Source organism: Otolemur garnettii, unplaced genomic scaffold, assembly GCF_000181295.1.
Source record: "Otolemur garnettii isolate 467f Iridium unplaced genomic scaffold, OtoGar3 scaffold00001, whole genome shotgun sequence".
NCBI lineage: Eukaryota > Metazoa > Chordata > Mammalia > Primates > Galagidae > Otolemur > Otolemur garnettii.
The window spans coordinates 42,547,256-42,569,599 of NW_003852396.1; the positions used below are offsets into that span (position 1 = coordinate 42,547,256).

The 22,344-nt window shown below is 38.1% G+C and overlaps 1 protein-coding gene across 2 annotated transcripts; it reads right to left on the reverse strand.

The window, feature by feature from the left end:
- Nucleotides 1-17,503: 17,503 nt before the first annotated feature.
- Nucleotides 17,504-19,938, reverse strand: PTH (parathyroid hormone). Of its 2 annotated transcripts, none has more exons than XM_023510854.1 (3): nt 19,864-19,938; nt 17,928-18,018; nt 17,504-17,814 (listed from the first exon to the last, which is right to left on the reverse strand). In XM_023510854.1, exons 2-3 carry the CDS (start codon nt 18,011-18,013, stop codon nt 17,553-17,555), a joined length of 348 nt encoding a protein of 115 aa, XP_023366622.1. In that variant the 5' UTR covers nt 18,014-18,018; nt 19,864-19,938; the 3' UTR covers nt 17,504-17,552. The 2 variants fall into 2 exon arrangements, with proteins under 2 accessions (XP_023366622.1, XP_003781164.1); XM_003781116.2 differs by lacking the exon at nt 19,864-19,938 and adding an exon at nt 19,730-19,827 and having other exon boundaries at nt 17,928-18,014.
- Nucleotides 19,939-22,344: the final 2,406 nt, after the last annotated feature.

Here is a 22,344-nt window from a genome sequence, read left to right on the forward strand (position 1 = left end):
AATAAAGCAATGAGGATGTTTTATCTGTCTACCCCCCTCTTCTTATTTTTTTTTTTTTTTTTTTTTTTAGGCCTGATGTATTTTTATATACTTTACATAGCTCAGACTACTCTGAGCTATTCTTTTTTCATTTACCAACTTTGTTGGAACTATCTCTATTCTGAGCAGCATCGATGAGCAACATGTTGGGGGGCAGTGCTTGAACAACAGAAATTTACTTCTCACAGTTCGAGAGGCTAGAAGTCCAAGATCAAAGTGCCATCAAGGTTGGTCCCGGTGAGGTGATGAGCAACATTTTAAATGGAAGTTTGTCCCACAGGGCTGGAAAGGTTCATTCCCAGGTAATGTCATCCCACATTGAAGGGAAAGAGGATGCTCGGCGCCTGTGGCTCAAGTGGCTAAGGTGCCAACCACATACACCTAATGTGGCGGTTCGAGTCCAGCCCAGGCCCACCAAACAACAATGATGGCTACAACCAAAAAATGGCTGGGCATTGTGGTGGGCGCCTATGGTCCCAGCTACTTGGGAGGCGGAGGCAGGAGACTCGCTCCAGCCCAGGAGTTGAAGGTTGCTGTGAGCTGTGATGCCACTGCACTCTACCCAGGAGGGATAGCTTGAGGCTCTGTCTCAAAAAAAAAAAAAAAGAAGGGAAAGAGGAAAGACATGGTGCCTTAAGAGTTTAGGCCTCAAGGCAGAATTGATGGACAACACAAAGGAGGAGTGGGATATCAGTTAGGCCATCTGTTTACAGAGAAGCGATGACAGTTGGATCATATTTAAGCATCTAGCTATCCAGATTAGTTTTACCTATTAACTAATTTAGACATCTAGAAATACAAAGCATAGTCAAATTAAAAAGCAAAAACATGACACAAACAAAGACAAGTATTAACAAAACAATTGCAATCTAGAACTAAAAGGTGTTTTTATTCCTAAAAGTAACTAAATAAATATATTTCAACTGTTTCTTATACTGGTCTGAAGAACAAAGTGTTGGAGATCTGTCATGATAAAAATGTCCACTTAAGTGGGCCTGCCTGATATGGGCTCTTCCAAACTTGTTGGAAGTGAGACCAGAGAAAAGCAGAAGTGAATTTTGCCCCAGCAACTCCAGGCAGGCATTGTTCAGTCAGTCTGTGATAATCTAAAAATAAGTATGAAGTTACTAATTGCAACCACCACGGCCGCAGAGGTTCCTGTTGTCTATACACCCTTTTAGAAGGTATATATATTGAAACCTGTTAACTTCCTAGACCTTCCATTGTCTTTGAGAATGGTCAGCCATGCTCTAAAGGGGAGGCACCAACCTTCCTTGAGGATTTTTCACATGCTCACAAGCCCAAAAACTATATAAAAGGAAGGCTATAAATTGGATTCGGTGGGGGGTGGGGACAACTAAGTTCTTGAGACACTAGTTTGCCGAATCTCTGGAGCAGAATAATGCCACTTCCTTTTCCAACTGGTGCCTGACAGTCTTTTTGTCTGGGTCAGCTCCTAATCCAGAAGTAGTTCTTTATTTAACAGCATTTGTCAATAAACAAATTGTCAGCTTTGGAGACCATGATCTTTGATGTCTTTGTCTACCAGAAGCTACCTATTAAAAGAATCCTTAACAATTTAGGATTTTTAGTGAGAAGCTTATAAGGCCTGAACAATAATGAAGACTATATTACCTTTAAGGAGAGTTGATTTAGGCGGGTGCCTGTGGCTCAAAAGGATAGGGCACTGGTCCCATATGCTGGCGGTGGTGGGTTCAAACCCAGCCCTGGCCAAAAACCATAAAAAAAGAAAAATAATAAACTGAAAGCCTCACACTATGTAATACTTTAAAAAAAAAAAGGGGGGGGGGAGGAAGAGTTGGTTTAGAAAAAAATGAAAACTGGCTTCTTAATCTAGGTATGTGAGCCTTCCCATTATTATTTTAAAGGCAAAAAGTTGTTTTCCAAACAAGGTAGAGCATAAGATAAGCAAATGGAAGAAGAGCCTTAGGCTAAAAGTTTCTGTAAGCTTTGCCACTTGATTTTTTTATTATCTCATTTGTGTATTCCACCTGTGCAGAGGTCTGAGGGTGGTATGCATGATGGAAATGCTGATCTATCTATTCTCAATCAGCTTTGAGCATAAAGATTTTTATAAATATTTTACAACCCCTTGTAATTTTTCCCATTCTCTTTTTTCTTCATTTTTCTATATCCATTTGCTTTGATCATTTGTTTATCTCTTCAACTTAAAACAACCTTTAAAACCCCCTAGATGGAATTACTTTTTCTTTAACAAAACAACCCTTCATCCCTTCTTTATAATCTCTGTACCGTAAATGTTACTGCCAAGCCAGGTTCATCTGCCTGCTGCCCAAGAAGAAACAAATATCCAGAGGCTGCAGGGTTTACAGCAGAGTTTATTCCACATAGCACCAAGCTGGGAAATGGGAGGAATTCTTCAAACCCATCTCCCTGAGAATTGAGGAGACAGGGTTTTTTTGTTTTGTTTTGTTTTTTTAATTTTTTGAGACAGGGTTTCACTTTGTCACCCTCAGTAGAATGCTGTGATGTCACAGCTCATAGCAACCTCAAACTCTTGGGCTCAAGCTGTTCTCTTGGCTCAGCCTCCCAAGTAGCTGAGACTATAGGCACTCGCTATGATGACTGGCTATTTTTAGGGACTGGGTCTCAGTCTGGCTCAGGTTGGTCTCAAACTCATGAACTCAGGCAATCTGCCCACCTTGGCCTCCCAGAGTGCTAGGATTATAGGCATGAGCCACCTTGCCCAGCCAAGACAAGGTTTTTAAAAATAGTTTGGTGGGAAGAAAACTATGGTCTGCTATGGTTTGAGAGTAGAACCTTCAGTCCTTTGGTATGGGCCACCGTCTGGGCAGGTCAGTTGATCCACTGGAATGCAGTTCCTTGGGTAGGGGGTCCAAGACCACTTGAGTCAGTTCCTTGGCCTGGGTGGGTCAGTCCATTGTAATAATGCAGAGACTGGAAGAACTACTCCCTAGGTTCCAAACAGGTGATGTTCTATATATAGAAAGTTAGCAATGTTTACAACTATGGATGAATCCAGGGTAAAGAAGTAAATGAGGGAACAGCGATTATTATGAAGTAAATGAGGGCACAGTGGCTGGTTATTATCATTATTTTAGCTAAACCTACTCCTTCACTGAGTTTTGAGGACCATCCTCTAGTTCATCAATTTGAAGGACCAGTTTCATAAACACATCTTATTTTCCTTATATACTCTGTATACATAATTTTTCTCTTCTATCTAGTAGTTTTAATTATACACATTAACTGCAATTTTACCTTTTTTGGGGGGGGGATTCATTGAGGGTACAAGAAACCAGGTTACACTGATTCCATGTGTTAGGTAAAGTCCCTCTTACAATCGTGTCTTGTCCCCCAAAAGGTGTGGCACACACCAAGACCCTAGCCCCTCCCTCCTTCCCTCCCTCTGCTCTTCCTTTCCCCATTCCTCCCTCCTCCTTTCTCTCTGCTCTCGCCTTCCCCTACCCCCAACGTGTCATTAATTGTCATTGTCTTCATATCAAAATTGAGTACATAGGAATCATGCTTCTCCATTCTTGTGATGCTTTACTAAGAATAATGTGTTCCACTTCCATTCAGGTTAATACAAAGGCTGTAAAGTTTCCATTTTTTAATGGCTGAATAGTATTCCATGGTGTACATATACCATAGCTTGTTAATCCATTCCCTGGTTGAAGGGCATTTAGGCTATCTCCACATTTTGGCAACTGTAAATTGGGCTGCAATAAACAGTCTAGTACAAATATCCTTGTGATAAAAGGATTTTTTTACTTCTGGGTAGATGCCCAGTAATGGGATTGCAGGATCAAATGGGAAGTCTAGCTTGAGTTCTTTAAGGGTTCTCCATACTTCCTTCCGAAAGGTTGTATTAGTTTACAATCCCACCAGCAATGTAAAAGTGTTCCCTTCTCTCCACATCCATGGCAGCATCTACAGTTTTGAGATTTTGTGATGTGGGCCATTCTCTCTGGGGTTAGATGGTATCTCAGGGTGGTTTTGATTTGCATTTCTCTAATAATTAGGGATGATGAATGTTTTTTCATATGTTTGTTAGCTATTTGTCTGTCTTCTTTAGAGAAGGTTCTATTCATGTCTCTTGCCCATTGATATATGGGATTGTTGGCTTTTTTCATGTGGATTAATTTGAGTTCTCTATAGATCCTAGTTCTCAGGCTTTTGTCTGACTCAAAATATGCAAATATCTTTTCCCATTGTGTAGGTTGTCTATTTGCTTTGGTTGTCATCTCCTGAGCTATACAGAAGCTTTTCAGTTTAATTAAGTCCTATTTGTTTATTTTTGTTGTTGCAATTGCCATGGCAGTCTTCTTCATGAAGTCTTTCCCCAGGCCAATTTCTTCTAGTGTTTTTCCTATGCTTTCTTTGAGGATTTTTATTGTTTCATGCCTTAAATTTAAGTCCTTTATCCATCTTTAATCAATTTTTGTGAGTGGAGAAAAGTGTGGGTCCAGTTTCAGTCTTTTACATGTGGATATCCAGTTCTCCCAGCACCATTTATTGACTAGGGAGTCTTTTCCCCAAGGTATGTTCTTGTTTGGTTTATAGAAGATTAGGTGGTTGTAAGATGATAGTTTCATTTTCTGGTTTTCTATTCAACTTCAAATGTCTATGTCTCTGTTTTTGTGCCAGTACCATGCTGTTTTGACCATTATGGCTTTGTAGTACAGCCTAAAATCTAGTATGGTGATGCCCTCAGCTTTGTTTTTATTACTAAGAACTGCCTTAGCTATATGGGGTTTATTCTGCTTCCAGACAAAACTCAGAATCGTTTTTTTCAAATCTTAAAAGTACAATTTTGGCATTTTAATAGGGATGGCATTGAATAGGTGGATTGCTTTGGGAAGTATAGACATTTTAACAATGTTGATTCTTCTCAGCCATGAGTACGGTATGTTCTTCCTTTTGTTAATATCCTCTGCTATTTCCTTTCTTAGGATTTCATAATTTTCTTTATAGAGGTCCTTCACCTCTTTTGTTAGGTATATTCCTAGGTATTCCATTTTCTTTGAAGCTATAGTTTTGTCCTTAATCAACTTCTCATCTTGTCTGTTATTGGCGTATACATTGATTTTATGTCCTGAGTCATTACTGTATTTTTTGATGACTTCCAGGAGTCCTGTGGTTGAGTCTTTGGGGTTCTCTAAGTATGAGATCATATCATCAGCAAAGAGGGAGAGTTTGACCTCCTCTGCTCCCATTTGGATGCCCTTTATTTCCTTGTCTTGCCTAATTGTATTGGCTAGAACTTCCAGCCCTATGTTGAATAGTAATGGTGACAGAGGACAACCTTGTCTGGTTCCAGTTCTAAGAGAAAAAGCTTTTAGTTTTACTCCATTCAGTAAAATATTAGCTGTGGGTTTGTCTGAGATAGCTTCACTCAGTTTAAGAAATGTGCCACCTATGCCTATACTCTTCAGTGTTCTGATTAGAAAAAGATGCTGAGTTTTATTGAATGCTACTTCTGCATCTATTGAGAGGATCATATGGTCTTTGTTTTTGCTTCTGTTAATACAGTGGATAACATTTATGGACTTGAGTATGTTAAACCAGCCTTGCATCCCTGGGATGAAACCTGCTTGATCATGATGTATAACTTTTTTGATAAGCTATACTCTATTGGCTAAGATTTTGTTGAGAATTTTTGCATCTATATTCATTAGTGAAATTGGCCTGAAATTCTGCTTTTTAGTTGGGTCTTTTCCTGGTTTTGGTATCAGGGTGATATTTGCTTCATAGAACGTGTTCCTCCTCAATTTTTTGGAATAATTTCTGCAGTAAGGGAATAAGCTCTTCCTTGAAGGTTTGATAGAATTCTGGTGTGAAACCATCCAAACCAGGGCATTTTTTTGTTGGAAGATTTTTTATTCTTTCTTTAATGTCAGTACTTGAAATTGGTCTGTTCAGGAGCTCTATTTCTTCCTGGCTAAGTCTAGGGAGAGGGTGTGATTCCAAAAATCGATCCAGTTCCTTCACATTATCAAATTTCTGGGAATAGAGTTTCTGGTAGTATTCAGATGATCTCACAATTTTAGCTCTTAATTACATAATTTCTTGTTAAAAACCTAGAAAGAGACTGGGCACAGTTGCTCATGCTTGTAATCCCAGCACTCTGGAAGTGCTTGCAAAAATAACAAGAAAATACCTAATCCTGCAGGTTCCTGGTAAAAGTTAAAAATCAATCTTATGAGTTCTCTTGCTATCAGGCACCCCACAGGAGTTCTGTTTTGCACCACTTCTGAAAAGAGCTGAACAGATGGAAAAAGGATGTACATTTTCCTTTTTAAAATTGCTTTTGAGACTCTTTTACAGAGTCCCTGCGTGAACAGTAGGACTCTGTCTCAAAAAACAAATAAATAAACAAACAACAAAAAAACTTGCCAACAATAAGATCCAAAAGAAAAAACAGGCTTTTTAAAAAAGAAAATTGCCTAAATATCAGCTTTTAATAAGCTGGCTTCTAACCAGCTCTTAAAATATATTTTTTTCAAATCCATTATTATCAGTTTTCAGCTAGGACAAGCATAAAATAGTTTTCCTATTCAATTTTTCTGGTCCTAAAAACATGTTTTTACAATTGTACGTGCGAATGAATTATTTTAGGGATTTCAAAGAACCCCATTTTAGCTACTGCTCCTATGACTATCTCGGGTTATATAGGGCCATTTTCCTAGATATTTACCAATGGATGCCCCATAAATGTTGCACATAAAACCAGATGATGTTGCTAAAGAAGGGTATGCCTCGAACAGTACTCAGATTGTGAAGCATAATTTCTCACAATTTAGGAACTTTTCAAAAGTGACCAAGGCTGGAAATGTGTTTTGGGTTGAAGTGTACTGCTTATGCGCATCACTCCTCAAGATGTCACCCAAGAGTCATGAGGCATTCTCTTAGGTGTCTTGAAATCTCTGTTCACTTTATGGCCAGAGTGTTTAGGGTGCTGGGTGAGCAAACTTTATTACACCTTCTGACTGAGCTAAAAGTTCAGACATTCTTGTGGGGAGGCCCTTTAAGACTGCCACATGTCATAAACAAATGACCTAACATCTCTGCCGTCTCTAGCCACCTAGATCACCCAATGGATCAGAAGACGCAATAGAATCTTTTATTCCAGGTGAAAAGACCTCACTCTCATACACCTTTTAGTTTGGAACGAACAGGAATTGTTTACAAATGAAAAGGTGAGTTCAAATTTATAAGTGGTAGGAAGGAGCTACAATTTTAAAATCATGCCTTGTAATTTTAGGCCAAAAGAAGTGAAACCAGTAGTGTTAGGCTTCTCATACCATAACATGAACCTTTGCCATAAAGCAGAGATGGAGAGTCAGTTCTCTGCGTATTTTTCTTCAGTGTACCAAAATTTTATTTAAGAACACAGAGACAGATTAAGTAGAATGATTTTGAAGTATTTCTTCTTTTTCTATTGTCTATAATATTTGGCATGATCTGTTTTTTGAAATTATCTTTTACTTTTATTTATAAATATTAGTTGTCTATTTTTTGAGACTTTGGAAAAAAATAATAAGAAATTAACTGATGACTCCATACTGAACCTCAGAATCAAAGCATTGTATAATAGATATACTCTTAGTTGACAATGTAAATGTTACTTTCTTTACATTATTATTATTATTATTGCTTAATATTTCAATGCAGCAATCATCTGATTCTGAATATATTTATCTTCGTTCGTTCTTTACAAGGTTTTCATTTCTAGTCCTTATCTTAAACATTGTTATTGTTATTAAATTTTAAGCTTATTTAATTTTATGAAGGCAAAAATGTGGAAACCTAATAAACACATGTGTAAGTAAAAAAAAAAAAAGAACAATTGGAAGCTTAGAGCACTTCCAATTTGGAAGTGGATCCCTCTCATGATGGAGAAGAGGTAAGAGAGAGAAGATTAACTATTATACATTTCCAATTATATGAAATTTGAAATGTATAGAGAAAGAAAGTTGGGGCTTGATTGTCTGAAACTGGGAGTGGGAACAAGGACTGACTATAAACAAACTCAAGGAAACTTTGTGGAGTAGTGGTTCTCATCTACGATGAAAGGGTTGATAGTTGCACAACTGTATAAACGCTAAAAATCACTAAATACTGTAACTGAATTTTAAATGATACCTCAAAAAACTGTTAAAAAGGACACCAATCCTATTGGATTGCATACCTCCCTCAATTCTTCAGATCCCATTTTTTATAATCATGGTGTTCTAGTTTGCTTGAAAAAATAATTCTGGAAATTGATAATTTGCCAGTGAAATTTCCCAGTTCTAAAGTTAGTATACAACATAAAAATTTAGTAAGCATCTATAAAAATTTTTCCGAAAAGATACCCTAATAATTAGAAACTCAGTATTGCAAATGTGTCATTTCCTTCTATAGAATCAATATAATCAATGCCCTGATCTATAGGATCAAAGGAAAACCAATAGGTTTTATGTATACGTAGGTGTGTGCATTGAGGGGCGGTAGGGCAGAAATTTAGCAAACTAAGTCTAAAATAAAAATATAAAAATGGTGGGTGGCACCTGTGGCTCAGTAAGTAGGACACAGACCCCATATACCAAGGGTGGCGGGTTCAAACCCAGCCCCAGCTAAATTGCAACAAAAAATAGCTGGGTGTTGTGGTGGGCACCTGTAGTCCTAGCTACTTGGAAGGCTGAGGCAAGAGAATCACCTAAGCCCAAGAGCTGGAGGTTGCTGTGAGCTGTGATGCCACAGTAATCTACTGAGGGCAACAAAGTGAGACTCTGTCTCTGAAAAAAAAAAAAAAGAAAGAAAGAAAGAAAGAAAATATGAAAATGGAAAGGATAAAGAGGAAGAACAGTATATGATAAAGTGTTCCACCAGATGTCAAGACCTAATATAAAATTAGAGATTTAAGGTGGCATGATATTAGCAGAAGAAAAGACAAATGGATCAATGAGATAGCATGAAAAGCCCAGAAATCATTTCAAACATATCCAGACTATTGATTTACAGCAAAACTAGCATTGCAGAGAAGTGGAGAAAAGCACATCTTTTTGAAAAATAATGAAACAATAAATAAACTGAAAAAATGGATTTCTATATACAAAAATTAAACTTGACCTCTACCTCATACCTGCACAAAAATCAATTCCAGATAGGTTTTAGGTTATATATCTAAATGTAAAATGCAAAATAATAAAGCTCCCAGAAAATAATGTAGAAAAATATCTTTATTACCTCAAGGTAACTAATGAATTCTTAAATTGGACAAAAAAGGACTAACTATAAAAGATTTCTCAATCTTTGACTATAGTAAAATTAAGAATTTCCTATTAAGAAAATGACAAAGACACTAATATGAAAAGACAAGCAGCTCAACAAAGAAAATGGAAAAGAGAACTGAATCGATAACTTCACAGAAGGAGAAACTTGAATGGCTAATAAATTTATGAAAAAATGCTAAACTTCACAAGTAACCTGAGAAATGAAGTTAAAAGAACAATATGCCCATCAGACTGGTGAAATTTTTAAGTCTGACAAAACTGGGATTGGCAAGAATGTAGAGCAAGAGGAACATTTATATCCTGCTGGAGGAAAACTGTTACAACCACTTTGGAAAGCAGATTGGCTTCCTGGCAAAACTGAGCTTGCCTATGGCCTAAGAATCATCAGTTTCATTCCTAGGTACATATCCTAAAGAAATTCTAACAAATGTAAGAGATATGTAAAATAATGCTTGTTGTTAGTAGCATTAATAAGAACCCAAATATCCATAATAAATAAATGTTTAAATAAACTAAACTAAGTCAGGAGCAGCGACTCATACCTGTAATTGGTTTTTTTTGTTTTTTTTTTTTGTTTTTTTGCATTTTTTGGCCAGGGTCAGGTTTGAACGTGCCACTTCCAGCATATGGGGCCGAAGCCCTACTCCTTGAGCCACAGAAGCCGCCCCACATGTAATTTTAACATTCTGGGAGGCTGAGGCAGGTGGATTGCCTGAGCTCAGGAGTTTGAGAGCAGCCTGAGCTAGAGCCAGACCCTGTCTCTGAAAATAGCCAGGCGTTGTTTCAGGCACCGACAGTCCCGGTACTTGGGAGGCTAAGGCAAAAGGATCACTCAAGCCCCAAAGTTTGAAGTTTCTGTGAGCTATGATGCCACGACACTCTACCGAGGGTGACAAAGTGAGACTCTATCTCAATAAATAAATAGATAATAAGTAAATAAATAAATAAAATAAACTACTGCGTAACAATTGAAATAACGAACCACAATTACATACATCAATAGAGATAAATCTCACAATGGTGAGTGAAAAGATGAGAAGGGAAAAATAATTAAAATGGCATGATTTACATCGGCAGTCCCCAGCGTTTTTGGCGCCGGGGATCAGTTTCATGGAAGACAGTTTTTCCACAGATTAGAGGTGCAGGGGTATGGTTTCAAGACGATTCAAGAGCATTACATTTCTTGTGCACTCTATTTCTATCATTATTACATTGTAATATATAATGAAATAATTATATAACTCACCATAATGCAGATCAGTGGGAGCCCTGAGCTTGTTTTCCTGCAACTAGACAGTCCCAGCGCTAGGAACACTGACTCAGCCTCACTTCAGATCATCAGGCATCAGGTTCTCATGAGGAGCACGCAACCTAGATTCCTCACATGCACAGTTTACAAAAGGGTTCCTGCTTCTATGAGAATCTAATGTCACTGCTGACCTGACAGGAGGAGGGGCTCAAGCAGTGATGAAGCAGTGGGGAGTGGCTGTAAATGCAGATGAAGGTTTGCTGGCTCTCCCAGTGTGTATATATATATAATATAATTGAGAGCGAGAAAGAGAGAGGCAGAGACAGAGAAAGAGAGAGTGTGTGTGTTTAGGAATTGTAGCAGAGATATCTAGCTTGCTATGAAGAACTTGTGGTTTCTAATGTAGAGTTGCCCTTGGGGAGAATCCACTCAGCCAGAGACTACATTTACCAGCTGCTCCTTTTCCTCCTCTCACTTTACAGTATTGGGTATAATTACATGATTGCATCATAGTCAAAGGAATGTGAAGATATGTCATCTTTCCCAGGTCTGCATCATAAAAACTTCCCACAGGATACTCCTAGCTTACCCCCTTCCAGCTAACTGAAATAGAAAAAACTCTAAGCTTATTTAGAAGAAGGTGAACTGTTGACCTGTTCACCTGCCCAGTAATGTAACATTCCAGTAATGTTATGTGAACAAGAAGTAAAGTTTTATTTAATTTAGGTGACTATACATTTGGGATTTATTTGTTATAGTAATTTGTTTACCCTAACTAATTCAGAAATGAATACCTTTAAATGGCATGCTTACTAGGACAAATTTAAAATAGAGAGATGGGACTTAGCCAGGTATATGGTGATATCATAAGCTGGAAAGACAGAGCCCATAGTGGTTTTATTTGTTTGTTTGCTTCTTCGAGAAAGAATCTCACTTTGTTACCCAGGCTAGCATGTCATGGTATCAGCCTATCTCACAGTGACCTCAAACTCCTGTGTTCCAGTGATCTTCCTGCCTCAGCCTCCCAAGTAGCTGGTACCACAGCTGCCCCCCACAGGGATTCCCCACAATGTCCTGCTAATCTTTTTATTTATTTGATAGAGACAGGGTTTTGCTCTTGCTTGGCCCGGTCTCTAAGTCTTAACCTCAAGTAATCCTCCTGCCTTGGCCTCCCACAGTGGTAGGTTTATAGGCATGAGTCATGGTGCCTGGCAGAGCCCATATTTTAAAAAGGCAAACACTTGAAAAAATAATATTAAACTATCCATTATATTAGAGGGATGTGTGTATTTTTAAAAACTATTAAGAAAAACAAGAGAATAGCAATAAAAATAAGAATGTGAGGGCTGGGTGGGATAGCTCGGGCCTGTAATCCTAGCATTCTGGGAAGCCAAGAAAGGAGGATTGTTTGAGCTCAAGAGTTCAAGACCAGCCTGAGCAGAAGTGAGACCCTGTCTCTACTAAACATAGAGAAAAACAAGCTGGTGTTGTGGTGAGTGCCTATAGTCCCAGCTACTATACTATAGGAGATGGAGGCAGCCTTTATGAGAAGTCTAGAATCTAGTTAAGAAGTCGCAGTACCCCAGAGGAACACAAGACCAAGAACAGTCACATTGAAAAGGGGGCTATGTCAGAAGAATGTAAAAAAGAATCTATGTCCCATTTGCTTAAACTATTCAAAGATCTCTGTTTGACATTCTGCAAACATAACTTCTGATTTGCATGCCCTTAGGTGTTTCAAGAGGGAGAAGGAGGACAGCCTTTTCACTTGTTCCCATTGTCTAGACATCTCTTGGATCCAAAAGATCCAAGCCAACATGGCCCTGGGGGAGCTAGCAGTCAGGATCAAAATGATGATGTCTGTAATGAGCCTGTGTTGTTGGATGTTGGGCTTCTATGTGAACATGTCTCTGGATCTGACTATAGCCATTGACCTGCTCATATTTTCTAATGACCTGTGGAGCATCAGGTGTCCATATGTCCTGATGAGATCACCAGAGAATGCTGAGATTTTTTTTTCTCTGCTGCTCATGTCCTGAGGTCCTCATGCTTCACCTCTTGCTGACACTACTTGGAAGTGAAAGTAGGATGAACAACAGAATGGACTGCGGGTCTTTGTAGGGAATCTGCATGTCATGAAGATCCTTTCCTAGTGTCTTCAGATCTGAAGATCTGGGTTGTAAGCCTAAAGAGGATATGTGAAGTCACTGCTAGCATAGAAACCAAGACTGTTCTCCATGTGAACCCAAATTTGGAGAGGGTAGAGATTTTCTTAGACTGTAACTTGGAAGCAATTTAATTTTTCAACAAGATGGTTTCATTTATATAGCCTCACAATGTCTAGCTTGGAGCTTCTGTTTTCACTCTCAAGACTTGTGATCCAAAGGGACAGTGATAATATGCAACCCACAAAGGTCTGTGCCAAGAAAGCTATAGATGTCTCAATTTGGCCACAGTCCTCTCAAGGATACATATGATCTCTGCTCCAAAAGAAGAGCATCTGGGATGAAACCGTTGGGTCATACACTCCATGTCCCTCTGACATTACCAGGAGTTTGTAAGGTTGAGAAAAGTATTCAATTTGTTTTACCAAAAAGGAAGCCTTAGGATTAGAATTGTAAAAATAAATAATTGATTTCAAAACCTGACTTAATTCTGAATACTTGTCTTTGCTCAGGATGAAGTTGAACCAGACTCAAGAAGCCAACAGTCTGAGGGCTGGTTTTGTTTCTTCCCCTTGAGTATCTCCTAGGGGCCACCTCCAAGAAGTGTTGCTTCAGCATGTAACTAAGAACTTGTTTCCAAAGAGAGCCTATGATGGCTATTCATCAGCCCAACTTGGAAGGAAGTTTTTTCTGTGTATAGGCCACAGGGGGTGGAGAATCATAGGGCTGGAAGCGCTCGGATGAACAAAGTTCTAAGGATTAAGTCAAGAGATGGAGAGAAAATCAAGGAAGAGTGACTTCTGGATTCCCATCTGAGATTGACCTTGCATGAATCAAAGAACATAATAAAGCAATTTTTCAGCCATCTCCACCCCAAATTAAATAAAATGAAAAACAAACCTATTTTTTTCTGATAACTTAAAATACAATGTTTAGGTGTCTCTATAAAGCTATCAAGAAATAATAAATTTTTTGATAGATGGTGTTTGGAACACTGGCTGTTAATATGAATAAATAAATAAAACACATGCATTTTGCCATACAAAAGATTTAACTCCTTAGGCAAGAATAAAAAATGCCTAAAAGTGAAAAGTAAAACTCTAAAACAGATGGAAGAGATGACTTTGTGACGTAGGGTTGGGAAAAGACTTCTTTGACAAGATCTCCAAAATTACAAATAATGAAGTGAAAAATTAATGTATCTGAGTCCATCAAAAGTAAGCATAGAAAGAGCTAGCAAATACATGAAACACTGGGAGAAAATATTTGTGACACTTAAAACCAAAAAGGAACTTTTATGAGAATATACACATTGCTTGTCAGACTTTTGGCTGAGCTCAAGTGTAGTATCTATTCTTATCAGAGTATGCAAAGAACTCAGAATCATCAGGGACAGAAAAACAATAGAAAACTTGGCAAAGGATATATAAATAAGCATTTCATTGGGGCAGAGAAGCCCAAAGGGCCAACATGGAGAGAGAAGCTCAATTTCACTAGTGGTCAGAACTATGCAAGTTAAAACAATGAGTAACCACTTGATGCCAATATGGCAAAACCTTTTATAAGGGCATATATTTCCAGGCTGGGGGTGGAAACAGGGAGACAGGAATGCTTAGTTCTGCTGGAAGGAGTATAAACTCTGCTTGAAAAATTTGTTTATGTCTTATGATTTCACTCCTGGGTCATTATCCCAAAGAAATTCTCACACAGTTCTATAAATATTCAAGAATATTCACTGTGGCACTTATGCTATGGAGGAGTTGGAGACACCTTCCATGCCACCACCTAGAGTGCATTTCTGTATTACGTGGGCTAGAAAGCTAAAAACTGCACTTCCTAGACACCTCTGGAGCTAAGGTTCTGGGTGAGATTTAGGTTCCGCCAATCATGGGCATTCCTGTGAGATTGGGAAGGCAGAAGTATTCTGTTAGTATGAGCTGCTATTTCTCCCTCTCTGCTGGCAAGCATTATTGTGAAGGGGTTTGATTTTACCGTGCTAGTGTTACAAAGGTTACAGTGACAAAGTCCTGACTGGATGTTGAGAGGCAGAGTGCTGGACATCTTTTTTTCCTGGGGTGGATTATGGCATGTATAGTATGTTTCTGGAACAGCAGCAGTAAGAAGCTGCTTCCTGATCAAGGCAATCTCAGGAGAATATTCAGGCAGCTACTGACGTTAAAAGGGAGAACGGCTCTCTGAGTAGCTTTGAAAGTCTTTCCTTAGTGTCAGACCTAGAGTCTTACTTTCTTCAGCATTCTCAATGATTCTATAATGCATCCCCTTTCAGTTTAAATTAAAAGTAGATTCTCATCTCTGCATCTAAACCTAAACCTGATTGATTCTACCAGGATGCCAGAAATTTGTTAATATTCTTCTATGTTTTGCAAATTTTACATGCCATTAAAATTCCATCTCAGTTATTCCTTCCATCAGACAGATCTCTTTCTACTCCCTCCTCTGTGTATCTCTTAGTTTTTTTGGTTTTTGTTTTTCTGAGGGACAGGGTCTTGCCTTGCTGCCCAGGCTGGAATGCAGTGATGCAATCATAGCTCACTATTACCAGAGATTCCTGGATTCAAGCAATTATTCTGTTTCAGTCTCCCAAGTAGCTAGGACTACAGGCATGCACCATCATGTCTGTCTAATATTTTAATTTTTTTTATTCCTTGCAACTTGGGATATAGACTAAAACTATGATTAGAAGGTTTATGTAGGGACAAATGCTTTTGCACTGAAGTTTCATCTTTGTCTGTCTCTCTAAGACTTTTCTGATGACTGTCAACCAGGACATTGTCTTCCTTTTATTTTTTGTCTTGCTATGTTGTCCAGGCTGGCCTTCAACTCCTGGCCTCTCAAAGATCTGGGATTATAGGCATGAACCACCCTCCTGGCTCTGCATCTCACAGTACTTGCGTTGTAAAATTACTTGCTTACCTCTTAGTCTTCCTCTTTAGAACATGAACTCTTTGAGGCCAGAGATGGGATCTCATTCATCTTTGTAATCCCAACTTCTAGCATTACAGCCATGTTTCCTCCCAACTCAGGGCCTTTGCACTCACCAGGGAGGCTCTCCTACGTCTTTTCACCTAATTAAATCTTACTCATCTTTCTGATTAGCTCGATCCTCTTGAGATTGACTTACACTGTTCATTAGAGCAGCCATATGTCACTATTTCAATTAAGTAAATTAAAATTTTAAAATCAGTCATCATCAATCGCACTAGTCACATTTTAAATAAATACACACGTGGTTACCATATTGGATGGAACAGAGTCTACAACATTTTCCCCATTGCAGAAATTTCTTGTTGGACAGCATTGACCCAAATAGATTAGGGCTCTATATTTCATATTATTGTAATACTTTGTACATTTCTTGCATGGCACTTGCCAAACTTATTAATGAATTTATGTCTGTCTTCCCCACTAAATTGTAGGTCCTGTGAAGACAGAAACTATCTCTGTTCTGTTTTCTATTGTATGCCAGTACCTAATGTAGTGCATAACAAATAATGGACACTAAATAGGTATTTGTCAAATGATAAGTGAACAAATGAAGTTATCTTCTAATAAAAACAAAAATTCTGGGAGGCACCTGTGGCTCAGTGAGTAGGCCGCCGGCCCCATATACCGAGGGTGGCAGGTTAAAACCCAGCCCCGGCCAAAACTGCAACAAAAAATAGCCGGGCGTTGTGGCAGGTGCCTATAGTCCCTGCTACTTGGAAGGCTGAGGCAGAAGAATTGCCTAAGCCCAGGAGTTGGAGGTTGCTGTGAGCTGTGACTCCACTGTACTCTACCGAGGGCGAAAAGTGGGACTCTGTCTCTACAAAAAAAAAAAAAAAAAAAATCTATTTCTTGCAATTTGGAATCCAGACTAGAAATATGATTAGAAGGTTAATGTACGGCTGGCTGGGCGCCCATAGCTCAGTGGCTAGGGTGCCAGCAACATACAGTGGAGCAGGCAGGTTCAAATCCAGCCCAGGCCTGCCAAACAACAATGACAACTACAACCAAAAAATAGCCAGGCATTGTGGTGGGCACTTGTAGTCCCAGCTACTTGGGAGGTTGAGGCAAGAGAATCACTTAAACCCAAGAGTTTGAGGTTGCTGTGAGCTGTGACACCACAGCACTGTACCAAGGGCTACATAATGAGACTCTGTCTCAAAAAAAAAAAAAAAAAAAAAGAAGGTTAATGTACGGACAAATTCTGCTTTTGCATTCAAGTTTCAGATCACTTTCTGCCCTTTTTTAACTGAATGTTTTATTCCTTTTCTAAAATGGAGGGAACAACAATGTCTAGCTAGGGAGGATTTGGGAACCTGGTACTTCATTAATACTAAAAGATGATGTTCAAAATGCCAAAATGTGAAACATATGTTTAAAAGAAAATTTCATGTTGTTCTACCTAGTGTTAACCAATTTACATGTTTGTGCATCAGACATAACCAAAAAGATATACTTGTAACAAGCGAGAAATATTTCACTTCATTTATTTAGAATTATGATGATTAATTTTTTATTTTACTCTGTAAGGTAGAAGATAGATTTAAAAGTGCAACTTTATTCTTTTATAAGTTATGCAACAACATACTTTAAAAGAATAAACAATAGAAATAGGTCAATTAGAAAAGCTCTTAAGTGAATACAGTGAAATCAAAATAGTCAATTAAAAATTTCAGCTCTCATAGCTAACAATCGATTACTCGTATTTTGATAATATTAGGAATATTGGCACTTGGTAATCTTAATAGAGCTTTGAAAAATTAGCAGCATGGAATATTATTGCTCTATACCGTGCCCTGACTGTATCTGTTTTCATTGGGATTTAGCTTTAATTAACACATCCACATCAGCTTTGTCTGCCTCTCCAAGACTTTTTTGAAGGCCGTCAACCAGCGCGTTGTCTTCCTTTTTTCGAGGCCTCTGGAAAGCACCATCTCTGGAAGCCAGAGAAGCTCCAAGGGCAATAAAATTGTGCACATCCTGCAGTTTCTTACGCAGCCATTCCACTCTCTCCACTGAGCTCAGATGTTTGCCCAGGTTGTGCATAAACTGTATTTCACTCACAGCTCTCTTCCTGGGAAGAACAGAAAAAGAGGGCCACTCCATTAGCACCTCCCTTTCAAGTCATAAAACCCACCTTAAAAAAAATCCAATTTCCATGCCTTCAGGGCACAGAGCAGTACTTACTTGACAGGTTTCCCATCTGATTTTGTAAGAAAACAAATTGCCATCATGACAATCATTACTTTAGCCATGTCTTTTGCAGGTATCATCCTTGCTACAAGGAAAAGCAAAATAGAGGTATTTAAAAATATTTTTAATACTCCAGACTATATAAATAAATTTACAGTAGTTTTTATTTAAAACCATATAACCATGAATAAAGTATAATAGTAAGTTACTGGGCTGCTTTTCAGGTGAGACTTATGGAGTCAGATTATTTTATGGATACATTAGTATACATTATATATAAACATAATTTGACTTAGGGATGGACAGATTAGTTTTGCTTTCAGTATCTTTTTATGATTCCTTGTGCAAGTTTTAACATATGAATCTTAAGCCACAAGAGGAATGAAAGAGCTTACTTTTGAGAATTTCCTCCGGCATTTTATGTTAGTTATGCCTAAATGCTTATAATTTGCTTGAAAATGGCTAATTTTCTTAATAAGGTAAATTGCTAACATTATTTATTTAGCAAATCTTTTTCATCAGTAAACTTCATTTCAATCCCTGCAATAATGGCCATAAATGCCAAATTAATCGGCTCTGATTTAGAGATTTTTACCAAATTAACACTTCTCCTAGCATTACAAAAAATGTATCAAAACATTTAAAACTCTTCTAATTAACTTGTTATATGTATTTTGAGCTTCAGCTCTAAATGAAATACTTGTGTACATCTTGTTTCTTCAACTTATATTATGAACAATTATCTTTTCATATAATTTTTGGTTCTTTCCTTTTTTGCTCATAAAGCTTTTCATATCAATATAGGATATTTTTGCCTTAATCTGCATGACAATTGCTAAGGCTCTTATTATAGAAGTGCTTTTTCCTAATGCTCAGCATTCTACCTTTTTACCTACACAGAGCAGTCATGTACTCCTTTTGAAGGGAAACCACATCATTTGGAAGTAGCATAAGGAACATTACAATCTGTTACATTTCTATTCACTACATAATATAAAGCTATTGATGGAGCAATAAATGAAAATTTCCTTTTTTGGTTTATGTGAGAAATAAGCACTGTAGTCAGAGGACAGGAGTGCTGGTATGTAATCCTCATTATGCCACATTCTCTTAGTGACCCCAGACATCTCTGCTTTGGTTACTTATTAGTAGAGAGATAGATGAGCTTCATATAAGAATGTCTTGAGAAGGAGCTGAAAAATGGTTGTGAAACACCCTTAGAATTCATGTAATACAATTTTCATGAAATGCATGAAATACAGTTTTCAGGAATACATAATAGAAAAGCCTGTCATTTATATAAAGGGAATAAATACTCAGCAGTCAAACCGAATTTATCCAACTTTCGTATATAGACTGAGCTCTTTATAAGGCATAAAATAAACAATCTGGATAAGGACACTCTGCAGGAAAAACGGAATTTTAACTATACTTAATGTATGGTGGTTATTTAAATCAGAACTATTCATTCACCATCAGCCTGTTTTATTTCCAAATTTCTATAAGGATGCTGTTAAAGTATGTAATACCAAGTTTTCATTATTTTTCCTCCAATTCAGATGAATTTTTGAAAAGCAATATATCTCAAAATACTTTAATCATGTAAATAAATGATGTATGAGTCCTTTAGTATCCTATATTTATTTCGCATTGTGGCATTTTATATTAAATACAATTCAACTCCCTTAATATTTTACCTTGAACAAACAACATATTTGTAGAATGTGTAATGTCTGCATTAAGTAATTACTTGATTATCAAAAATTTCATAAAATTAAAAATAATTTTGAGACTACTTACCATACAGGAGCTTAGAGCAAGGTCTTTCAGGTATATTAGTAGCTGATGTTGACTGAATAAAATAGAGAAAGCTGATGAATTGGACTGCAGACCCTTAAATTTGACTGGTATATATAGGTCTTCTACTCACCAAGAGCAGCATTTTTATTGTTACAGATGATGTCACTCCAATTCTCTGGATCTCAACTATAGGATCAAAGCAGCACACACACCCCCATTGGGCGGAGCCAAATTCTCTTACTCTTAGATAATTGGATACTTAAAAGGAAAACAGTATGTGGCTGGGAAAAGAGCCTATGCAAAGACTTTTAACAAACACTGAATGTACCACCTAGAAAAATTCCAATTAGCCAGATGAATCTAAATTTTATACTACAAAAAGACTAATTTTAAAGATTTATCATAAAATCCTCATCTTACTTGAAAGTAAAATCCTAAAATAAGCATATTTGTTATAGCCATACTGCAGTACAATTATTATGATAGTAAGTCATATGTTATGCATATTTTATAAGCCATTTTTAATCAATTCCTATCATCTCTGGTCATCTTTTTAAAAAAATAGCTATAGTGCTTTTCTTAAAGAAAATGTTAAAAATAATTTGAGAAAATGCTCTTCGTACCTCATTAATTTTAAAAGCTGAAAAAAATGAAATTCATTTATATACATTTTATTTTGTGCATTTCAATCTGTCATAATAACATTTGAACTATCTGCTAGACTTTCTTTTTTTTTTTTTTTTAGACAGAGCCTCAAGCTGTCCCCCTGGGTAGAGTGCCATGGCATTACAGCTCACAGCAACCCCCAACCCCTGGGCTCAAGTGACTCTCCTGCCTCTACCTCCCAAGTAGTTGGGACCACAGGCGCCCGCCACAACGCCCGGCTATTTTTTCTTTTTTTGGTTGCAGCCGTCATTGTTGTTTTGGCGTGTCCGGGCTGGGGATTCGAACCTGCCACCTTAGGTGTACGTGGCTGGCGCCTTAGCCGGTTGAGCTATAGGCGCCGAGCCCTGCTATAGACTTTCTATGTATGATTCCACTAAATCTTTATGGCAATCCTTTAAAGTAGGTACTATTATTATTTCCATTTTCACATAAGGAAACTTAACCTTGGAAAGGGGAGAAGATGAAATTCAACAAAAATTATTATGTCTCAAGAGACAGTTTGATTTGTACTATCTCTGTTTCTCCCTAAAATATAGCCCCTTTTGAGCCCCAGTCTTCTGGCCTTTAATTTGCCTAGACCTTTGCAACATCTTTGACCAGAGATTGGTCCTTAATTCTCATGTTCTCCACTAGGTGATTTTTTTTTTTTTTTTGAGACAGAGCCTCAAGCTATCCCCCTGGGCAGAGTGCCATGGCGCCACGGCTCACAGCAACCTCCAACTCCTGGGCTCAAGCGAGTTTCCTGCCTCAGCCTCCCAGGTAGCTGGGACCACAGGAGCCTGCCACAACACCTGGCTATTTTTTTTTGGTTGCAGCCGTCATCGTTGTTTGGCAGCCTGGGCTGGATTCAAACCCGCCACCTTAGGTGTATGCGGCTGGTGCCTTAGCCACTTGAGCCACAGGCACCGAGCCTCCACTAGGTGATTGAAAGCCTGCTCCAAAGCCTGAGGGAGCCATGATGCTGCCACCTGCCTGACTTCAAATATTGCTGCAGCCTGGTCCTAACTTATCAAAGCCTCTTGAAAGGTTTATCTAGGGATCATCTATGCAGCTTTGCCTTCCAACTAAAGGTCCAGAGTTGAATCAGTTCTCTTCGTTCTGGTCCTAACCAGGCTTTGTGTTATCCCCTTTCCTATAACCATTGCCAAAGTTTGACTTTACCTTACTCAAGAGCCAGAACAAGTTTGAATAGCACCTAAATGGAGTCTAGAATAAGAGATATACAGGATGACCATAAAGTTCATGTGCAATTCAAAATTGCTATAATTAGCTATAGTGCTTTTTTGGGGGGGGTGGGGCTGGGGCTGGGTTTGAACCTGCCACCTCCGGCATATGGGGCTGGTGTCCTACACCTTTGAGCCACAGGTGCCGCCCCTATAGTGCTTTTCTTAAAGAAAGTGTTAAAAATAATCTGAGAAAATGCTCTTCGTACATCATTAATTTTAAAAGCTGCTGAAAATGAAAAAGTCAAAATTGCACATGAACTTTATGGCCACCCTCTATTTTAGTTTTGCTCTGGAAAATGCTCTGCAGTGGGTAAATCTCACTTGGAGGATTATTCCAGGCTCCATGTTGGAAGTATTGAGACAAACTGGAACATATCTTGAGACTATAAATCGCTGTGAAAATGTTGAAAAATATGACATATGAGAAACAATGAATGAAACTAGCCTAGAAGAGAAAAAGATATGAGATAACTATATAGCTGTGTTTAACTATTTATAAGGCTACCATAAGGAAGAAGGAAAAATTCTTTGTGGTTTGAGAAGGAAGAACTGGGTTCAATGGCTAAAGACTACCTGAGCCTAAATCTGCCCCCTGGCAGAGGCTCCCCTTTACTGAAAGTATTCAAATAGGAGGTAGATGAACAATAAACATTAATCAGGGCGCTTATAGAGATTCATAAATAGAAGAGGGTTGAATTAGATAACCAAGAAGTCCCTTT